This window comes from Pundamilia nyererei, unplaced genomic scaffold (genome assembly GCF_000239375.1).
Source record: "Pundamilia nyererei isolate P.nyererei 1_Seehausen unplaced genomic scaffold, PunNye1.0 scaffold00111, whole genome shotgun sequence".
NCBI classification, from domain to species: Eukaryota; Metazoa; Chordata; class Actinopteri; order Cichliformes; family Cichlidae; genus Pundamilia; species Pundamilia nyererei.
The window spans coordinates 919,528-929,549 of NW_005187512.1; the positions used below are offsets into that span (position 1 = coordinate 919,528).

At 39.0% G+C, this 10,022-nt stretch overlaps 1 protein-coding gene across 1 annotated transcript in view; it reads right to left on the bottom strand.

Annotated features, from left to right (window-relative positions):
• Positions 1-835: 835 nt before the first annotated feature.
• The window catches only part of gfra1a (gdnf family receptor alpha 1a), a 99,171-nt gene continuing 89,984 nt past the window's right edge, over positions 836-10,022 (bottom strand). The window contains exons 9-10 of the mRNA XM_005741537.2: positions 6,196-6,243; positions 836-4,698 (exon numbers count right to left, since the gene is read on the bottom strand). Coding sequence (XP_005741594.1) covers positions 4,546-4,698; positions 6,196-6,243 — 201 coding nt within the window. The 3' untranslated portion in view covers positions 836-4,545. The remainder of the gene's footprint in view (positions 4,699-6,195; positions 6,244-10,022) is intronic.

Below are 10,022 nucleotides of genomic sequence, written 5' to 3' on the forward strand. Positions count from 1 at the left end.
TAGGGAAATTTTAACAGTGCAAGGTCATTTCTTTATGCAGTTAACGTTACACTCAAGTGTTTCCAGAAAATCAGCAATAAGACCACTCGAGCCAGGCGCTTGAGTCCAACCCACATATTAATGACTCCTTAAGGATTATTAAGTGCAGTTGACATGAATATTTCCTTGCTTAAAAACGCCAAAAAAAAAAAAAAAGCCAAAAAGTCCAAGTCTCGGCATGTGAACCATACTTCTGGTCATTAAATTATTTAAAATAAATAATGGCCCCCAAAGCCGTTGAATGGAGGCTCTGGTGTCGTAGACCCCAGCCTCTATTGATCTTGTGCTTAGAGCTTATATATACATAAATAAGATGTAATTGATCAAAATGCTGCACATTATCTGTACAAAAAAAAATATCTACAGGAGTATGGATCTTGCCTTCTTTCTTTGAAAGTTTTTCTTAAAGTCCAGCACCTGCCACAAAGGTCTCTGGGATGCGTGTACCCTTTTGTTCCCCGTGGTTCTGTTTCTCAGCACAGCGCCTCGGATAATATAGTATTTGCTGTGTGCTCACTCGGTCTGCTGTGACCCCTCCTCCTCACACCAGTTGGTCAAAGCTAAAAAATTGTGCGAAACCTCAGATGACTCTTACTTTATCTTTGGGTTTCCTCTGGCTTGGTAACCCAGGGTCAGCTGCATTAACACACATGATCTTATCGGCCTCTCTGGATCACCTCACACGGCCTCAATGTTTCTTTAATCCTGCCCGCCTCACCTGCCTTTCCCACGGGCCCAGTGCCTACCTTTCATGTTTCCACAGTGAAATAACATCACATACAAGCAGTCTGGGTGATTTAACAGTTTTTAATTATAACTTTTTGTACAACAGATTTTACATTTTCACAAGCTAAGAAGTTGATGATGCCACATAGCTAAGGGAGTCTGCAAACTCAAAATCAAAAGAAGCTGGTATTTCTGGTATTTCAAAAGAACAAATGGGACTGTGAAGGACAGCAAATATTTTTACCATCTCTACTGTTTGTTTGGTCCAAAAGTGGGGATCCTTTCATTGTGAGGAAGTGTCCCCAGTTTTGAGGCCTTCTGTGATCAGAAAGCACTGAGTCACTCTCATATTCCAAAGACCACGAAGACACGGCTCTGGGATTCAAATATAAAATGATCACACATACTCTAAGACACAGTTCTTAGAAATGCAATCAGTCCCAGGCAGGGCTTTTTGTAAAACAACTAATAAGATTTCTCTTTAACTTTCCATCCAAACAGACATTCAGTTTGTGGGAATCATCCCACGTCCCCAACCATCTTCAAACACACCATAAAAAAATCCTTCCAAAGCATGGTCCGGAATATATTTGTCCTTAAATATTGATTTCTAACACCATGCAATGAGTTTTCTGTCTTCCTTAACTTCAGCATAAAAAAGAACCATTTAAATCTTTAGCAGGTCCATCTCATTAACTTCAACTCATCAAAAGAGCACAAATTAGTAAAAGATAGAAAAATAAGTGTCATTTTTATCCAAACAACAAACAAAGAAAAACCTGTCAACACTGCATTTTAGCAACGTCATAAATGGGGCTATGGTACAAAACAGTATGCTTAGGAAATACAGCTGTTTTTAAGGTACAGTAAGAGAGTTATAATGATATCCTCTGCCTCAGATGCAATAATATTCCATAATCATGTACATACTGAGAGAAATATACATTTAAGTTGTTATAAAAAACAATATTCTGGCTTATTCAATGTACTCTATGTTGTATCTGAATGTCAAAATAGCTCACAATGCTCTGAAATAGAATATTATCAGACATTTATTTGTCCAATTCATAGTTTCAGCCAAGTACATACAGTGCATATACCATGTTTATGCTCGGTAAATAACATTAAAGTTCTACTATACATTAGTTGTGTTTTGAGAAGCGACATAAACCTAAGCAGCGAGTGATGAGTATCTTGTCAGTGGCTAGTGCTGAACATGCCACAGAGATGTGTGTAAGTATCCCGATCACAGAGAAATCTGTCAAAATTAAAAGCTAAGATTTTATTTGCCTCCAATGGAAAAGCTGGAAAAATGATGCCACAATGCCGTGTTTTTCCTTTTTTACATTTTTCCAGTAGTCATCCAAAGTAGACGCACAAAACCATTAATGATTTCCATATAGATCAGAAGACAAAAGTAACCATTTGCTAAACTCCTGCCTGTGCTTAAGGTGTCAAGCTTTGAAGTCTGTTCAACATGACAAAGTGGTGTTCGTCACGAAGAGCAATTTAACAATATTTGAAAAGTAGGAAGGGTGGCATCATCTCTTGACGCTAACGTTCCATTTCAAATACCTAAATCAACTCTTAAGTTGATATTCTTTATAATTCAAATTAGAAAATTATCAGGTTATTAACAACTAACACTGTCAGATTAGGACTCTTTGCCCTCAGGAGCATCATCCACGGAACATTTACCAAAGTTAGCTCTCATTCTCAAAACTGTTTCTAGTTTTCCAAGTTTCTAATGATGACATATTAGAACAAAATAATTTGCATTTCCAAATCTGCTAAATGCATGCTCACGGTTTCCCTGGAACCACAATAGGCTGTCTATTGTGTGTGCGTCTTATTTTAAAGCAGCTTGTACTGAACTTTGGATACTTTCTTGTTATTTATTTGTTTGTTTTTGGAACTAGAAGTGACAGATTAGGACCACAGAGTCAAGCGCTAAGCTGTTAGCTAACACTAACAAGTTTTCTTAGGAAGGTGCACCCACAGACTGAACTGTCACACTGCACAGACACATATACCTGTTGATAATATTCAAGTAATATACAACTAAAAGATGAGAACTTCCCTTATTAAAACTGGAGCACAGAGTTAGTGGACAGACTATTGGCCAAATTAACCACACAGGAATCTTATTGAATAAGTGATCACACTAGAAATGCTCCAAAAGGTAACAACACCACGAATATGGCTGAGGGGTCAAGTTCAGTGACCTGAATTAGCTGAGGTGAAGGCTAGCAAACATCTAGCATATTTCAGGCAAACAGCACAGCTTATATTAGGAAGCAGAGTTGGCGTGTAGCCTGCAAGTGTACAACAAAAACCCTCATTTGAGGTTCTCGTTCTCTAACCAGTAAATGTTAATTATGTAAATAAGCTTGTTAGTTAGAGATTATAAAGTATCTGTGACAGATCTTTGCTACTTAAAATGAAGAGGAAATTCTGCCTCTTTTATGTCATTTGAAACTCACCATACTGGAATTAATTAGCAACAGTGACTACGGCTTATGGGGTTTAGCAAATGGTCAGCTTAAATTTAACATTTCCTCTCTGAACATGCTTTGACAGTTTTACAATTGAGGCAATAAGTTGTAACACAGAAGTGACAGAAGACGATGTACTGATGGATGCATGAGTTAGTGCTGATTACACTCTACAGCAGCAAGCCTGCTTTTTTGTCAGCTCTGGTTTTTGTGAGCTCGATGCAGTGGCGTTCATCTAAGCAAAAAGGAAAATTCAGGTAAAACTTTAGCAGCTTCTCTCTTACCTTCTCCAAAAGAAACATTAAACATGGTTTGGACAATTGCAAGTATGCACAATCACTAACGAGTGGAGTGGATTCAGCCATCCACAGCAGCGTCCCGACCTGTGATCGCTGAGCAACACGCCGTTTTATAAAGTGAAGAAAGGGAGCCGAAAGCCTCGGACCGAGTGTGTTGCTGTGTGTTTCTGTCTGACTGTGTGAAAATGTGCATCAAGTGTTTGTGGGACTTTGCCTGTGTGCTTCTGCCAGCGGCAATCTGTGTTCAGTATGAGCTACAATAAAAACAGTTTGGGCGCTAAACTTCTCTGACGTTTTAAGTTAATGTATTTTGTCCTAAAAAAAGAAAATGACTTTTTTTCGTCAAGTGACATTTAATTCAGCTCATAAAAATGTAAAATACCAGATCACGGCATTATCAAAACAGACACATACCACAGAGGAGATGGAGTAACACCTAAAAGGCTGCCCAAGTGATAATATGTAGCCATTACTGAACTCACTGTGACTTTTAAGCGAAAGATCCCACCTATAGCCTCAACACACAAACAGACATGGGTGAAAACTGATCAGACAACTCTGAAAATTGATGTTCGTTTACATTGCGTTCCAAGAGTCACACGCTGTGGTTTATTGGAATGTAGTCCTCCAGTATTTTCTCATCTCTGCCCAAGTGAGCGGGGTACGAAGCAGTTTTAAATCACCTCTTTCTCCGACTAACCCAACGTGAGCACACAGTCAAAACTTGAATTAACATGTATAGCAGATCACTGTTTTAGCACACAGCAGCAATGCTAAAAAAAAAAAAAGAGAAGAAAGAAACAACAAAGCTTTTCAAAAATTCATTAAAAAAAACAACAACAAATCAAAGCAGGAATTAAAAGACAGAATCCAAGAGAAAAAAGTACAACAGGTCTAACTGAAAAGAAAGGATATAATGCCTTGTTTGTCTTCTTCTTTTATACAAATGTGTTTGTCAGTCTGTTTGTTGCTGGGAAGTGACGCAGCTACAAATTGCCTTGCCAGGAAAGCACCGGCAGGCTGCAGTACCACAGCCAGAACAGCGGGGGCAGCAGGGAGGCCAGGCCCTCAGGCCGTCTGGAGGCAGCCGAGTTTCTCAGGATGGCGTTGGAGGTACTTGGACCATCTATCTGAGGGTCCTGTTAGACAGGTAGACAGAGATTGGAGAAAATGAGCTCAGCGTGGTTCTGAGATGTCCCAGAAAGATTATGTTCACAATATGCAGCTGGCATTGCAGAGGAAATTAGGAGGAAATGCAAATGCCTCAACTTTTGCTTATTTTTATTTTATTTTGTTAATATTATGCCTACATACTCATGTTCACAATGTTTAAAATGTCTTCAGCATTCATTTGGTGTGGCACACTAAACCATGAAAAGGTTGTTTTTATAAGTAAAATGCCACCATGGAAAGTTAAAAAGTAGAAGTGTGTGTGCGTGCTTAAATTTGCATGTGCACCACGTGCTGGTATGTGTACACAGGACTTCACCAGCGGTCTTTGGCTAATAAAGCTGCAAGCTAACGGCTGGGTCATCTCCCCAAGACCTGGCCCTGCCTCTATTAAATGTCAGTCCAGTGCATAACAGTGCCTTATTATTGTACAATGACATTTACAGTGAACTTTAAAAGCCACCAGATAAGCAACGATCCCATTTCAGCCTCAAAGGAACTACAAAGAACAGGAGTTTACAAAGAAGGCAGGAAGGATTGCTGTGGCAATCACTGTCAGATGGAGGTCAGAGACTTTCAGCTGGGTCAGATTAGAATTGGTGATGATATGATAACTTGCCGATTGCCTTGTGGTCTTGAATGAAATTGTCGTATCAAATGAAAGGGCATAACAGTTTGAGCTTTCACCACCGAAACAAGTTATAGGTTCTCTTTGTGCGATACTGTATCTCAAAGCAAATCTTTAATAGCAGTTTTAACCTGTAACATCAATATAAACCAAACGGCCACCGTAATAAAACCTCCCGTCTAAAAAAGCACAGGTCCCACTCGTGTCACCAAAATAACCCTGACGCTTCGGAGATAGATACAAGACCTTTATGGCGAGTTTTCTTAGTGTGCTGTGGTGTGGATGTGGGGATGTTGGCAGCACACCTTCTGTTTCTGTTACTTTAAAATGAGCGAGTAGGAGAATACCTCACACATATTGTGGGATACTAATTTGGACTAAGGGCTGGGTGAAGACCTTATGATCATGTGAACAAGTGTGATATTATTTATTTGGGTGGTATGTGTCACAGTAACACCCACATGTATACCGGGAACACGTTTCCCTAGCAGAATCATTAAATTATAACGAGATTATCAATGTTAGTTACTTTGCCTGTCAGGGACAGCGTGCTGTGGATAGATACTTGCAGAGCTGTGAAACATACTTTAGATGGATGCTTTCCACTCTAGTTATTAACTTTTACTTTAATGTCAAGGTTTTGGTATAACTCTTATCAGAAGGTCTACATTTTGTTGTTTTGTAGATGCCTTTTTAACCGTAAAAGGTTTACTTAAATACATCTCTAACCTTACTCAAAACACATAGTTGCTCTTCATGTGCTAGACATTCAGCTTATGCTTATTCTTCAATTTATACAATAGATTTGTAGTACAACATTCACCGACATTGAACTTACCACACAGATGACGCCATCGGCACTCGAGTTTGACTGCGATTTCTGAGCCTGCAACAGAAGGATACAATCAAACATCTCAACCTACAATCAAGCTTATATCTGCAAATGGCAGTCGGGTTATACGTTACTGAAGTTTCAAGGTCGAGAGTCTGAAGTGTGCATGTTACATCACAAAACAGAGACTGTCAGCAGAGAATCAGCAGCAATTCATTTGCTTTGTTCAACAATCAATGCAGCAATATAATTTTAATTAGACTGAAAATATTCTGTCAATGTGTTTTCGCAACAGGTGAAAACACACGGATCGGTGTTCAAACACTGTGACTGTGACTAAACTTCAAACAACTATCACATTCATTCTGTGCATTTATGAAAGCTCGGTGCTGCTCTGATCATAAAAACAGATTGGAACCTGAAGCTGAATTGGAAAAATCTACAGTAACCTTGCAGAGTTTACGCTGAGAGCCTGTTAAACTTTTAAAGCCTCTGATATTTACACAAGAAGAACGAGAGTGAGCGCAGGGGGACAGTCAAACCCCCACTCTGATTTGATCTCAGATTTATCATTCAGCAGCTGTCACACACTCGAATACACTGCCTTTGAGTCCCAGTCTGTCACACACACACACACACACACACACACAAACGCTTTCACCATGTGCGTAAATGAAGGTTAGGGACTGTTCTGTGATGACAACCATGACGGATAATTTGAAGGCTTAACTTTTTTTCATGATTATTACGAGAGTACTATTAAAATTACAGCATACGTAGATATCATACCAAACGCAGAAATGCTCTGTGATGCAGAATGCAACTCTGTGGTTGAGCTCAGCCAACCATGACCATCCAGTTTTTCAACAAAATGCTTGCTGGGTTACTCAATTACTACTTAATAACTGTGTGTCAGCTAATATTAGTGTCTTTCATTTTTTATTTAGGAAAAAATGTAGAAATGTATTTGTATTTTGTTAAACAGTGTTGATTATATCTAACAATATATCATACGATCACATAAGGCAAAGGTACTAAACTAGAAATTGCTTTTTACATCTCTAGCTGGTATTTCAATCATACAAAAACATATGGTCGGTTTTAACTGGAAATAACTTTTGTCATATCTAAGAGATCATCTTTAAAGTAAAGAAGCAGCTTCATTATGACAACTGTGGCTTCAGTGTTGAAGTTAACCACCAGAGCCCAGAACTTAACATTACTGAAGGTTATTGTGGCATCATCTTGACAGAAAACAGAACAAAAAGTCAGCAAACATCCAAAGACTGGGAGTTTGAAGTCTAGAATCCAAAATTCAAATAGAACAGAAACTAATGCGCCACAACCAGCGTTGGAACATACATCAAAACCTCTGAGTTCACTTTGCACGAGATAACTGTGAACAGGGAATACAAAAGAACATATTTAACTGTGTTGAATTCAGCGTTACTCGGCACAGTACATGAAAAAAATATATAATGGAAAAAAAGAGCAGCAATGGAAAAAAAGAAACATATATAACATCGTGACAATCATGTCCTCTGGGTCTAAGCTCTTCAGGCAAATTTCTAAACAGATTAGAAGTGATTACCACTTTTGCTGATTGCAAGCCCACCATGAGCTGATTTACTGATTGGCAGTGTAGACCTTGTAATCAGCATGTGAACATCTTGTATTTTTGTTGTGCATTTGGTGAATTAAGCAGCTGGTTATGAGTTTGCTACCTGTTTTTCTTTTCTACCTCCAAGAAAAGAAACTTTATTTTTCTCTTTTCTTCTAATGACCTGCACACTGAATATATGTATTGAGGATAGATGCTGTAAGTGAAACGCCTGTGTGTATACAGGAAGTAGGTGTGACAGCATAATAAATGGCTCCTGTATACAGTATAGTGAATTCAGGCCAAAAATAGGGATGCACAGAATGTAGCAGGCATAGTATTATAGAAAGTGAGAATGTGTATTTTGTTATTATACCCATGCTTCAGCGCTAAAGTGGAAAAAAAAAAAGGGTTGGGTGGAATGATGTCTATAAATCATGGTGTATTTGCAGGCCTCTGCACAACGACCCAAACAGCAGAACAAGCTGAGATTTTAAAGCATTGTCAAGGAAAAAATAACAACACAATGACTAAGCACAACTTGCTTAGTCATTGTGGGGTTGTGTTTCCTGATTAGGGCCCATCTGTGTTTACCGCCATTGTGCTAAACGTTTCCCCGTCTCATCACTGAAAGAGACGATAAAGTTTTACAGCTTGTTGCTGAAGTTTCGAATCCCGAGGGCACCGAGTGTTTCGCTGCAAAACGTTGGAAAAGCTTAATCATGTGAATGTGAATCTTACATCGCACATAGATGTAGGCTTCCATCTGCCACTTTATTGCTTTTATGATTGCAACATCTTCATGATGACTAACAAATTCAGCAATTTAGATGCAGATATTTGTAAGATTTGCATTGTTGCAACTGTGAATATTAGTCATTCGTGTCTTCATAAGATTTTCCGGTGATGTTAAAAGTGTAATGTAATAATAATTGTGATTTAAAACTGACAAACATAGCAATTGAAACACATTTATTGCCTTAGCTTCCTCTTGGACTTTTGAGCCATTTAGAGTTTTCGTCTTCTTTTACAAAGACATCAAGTCCGTTAACAAATATGTGCATGGGTGGAGGTCAGCGAATTCAAATACACATCGCTGTTCTTTGTTTTGTTTTTCTGATTTACTTCCCTGTTTGGAAAAGTCACATTAGCATGTAGAACATTTCCATATTTGTCCAGGGTACTTCCTGTCTGCTTTGGAGTCAACTATATTTATAACAACAAAAAAGAAAAAAGAGAAATCAGGCTGACAAAGCCCTGCGGTTTTGAAATGTGTGCTGATCTGCACACATTTATGTGTTTCTCTGAACATGTGTGTAAATTTTAGCCCTTTTGTGTGAGGAAAGAAGAAAAGCGGCAATTCTAGTATCTTAATTTCCTGTAAAAACTAAAGAGGATGAAAGCGTCTTCACATTACCGCCAAAACAAAGACACACAGTGGGGAAATTAAACAGAGAGGAAAGTACCCTCTCCAGCACAAGAAACGAAGACAAGAAAAAGGAAGCTGGGTCTCTTCTAATTCAGCTGGCAGCTTGAGAAAAACACTGTTCAGCCACATGTTTGAACATTTTATAAAGGAGCCAAGTTCGATTTATAGACACTGATAATTTGAAAGGTCTCAGGCTGGTTATTCTCCAGCCCCTAAAAATATAGATCTCACTGGGAGGTGAGGAGCTTTCAGCTTTTAACACCTTCAACATTTTTTCTCTCCACTTTAATTTTTTTCGTCTTTCAAGCCGGGGTAAATGCACTTCAGATCTGCCAGATTCTCACTGGCTGAAACTGGAAAGGTTTTGAGTCAGTGTTTAATGGTGATTGTTCTGCATGTTTGTGCGTCTGTGTGTGTGTTTGTACAGGAGAGAGATCAGTGAGGAGAGTAGAGTGAGTTTTCTTGACAGGCCTGTCCCCCGAGTGTGTCATTTCAACAGCATCGTCCGCATTGATGCTTACATACACACACACATTTTAAAAAAAAAATAAAAAAAATCACACACATACATGCAACAGCACTCGAATATACCACACACACACACACACACACACACACACACACACACACACACACACACACACACACACACACACAACGTAACAAAGACACACCATCAGTCAGCAGGAATGTCAGGAATCCTGCAGCTGAGCCAAGTCACATCCACACTCCACAAAATTACCCCTATTAAGGACTCAGACAGGCTGCCTCACACACACACACACACACACACACACACACGAG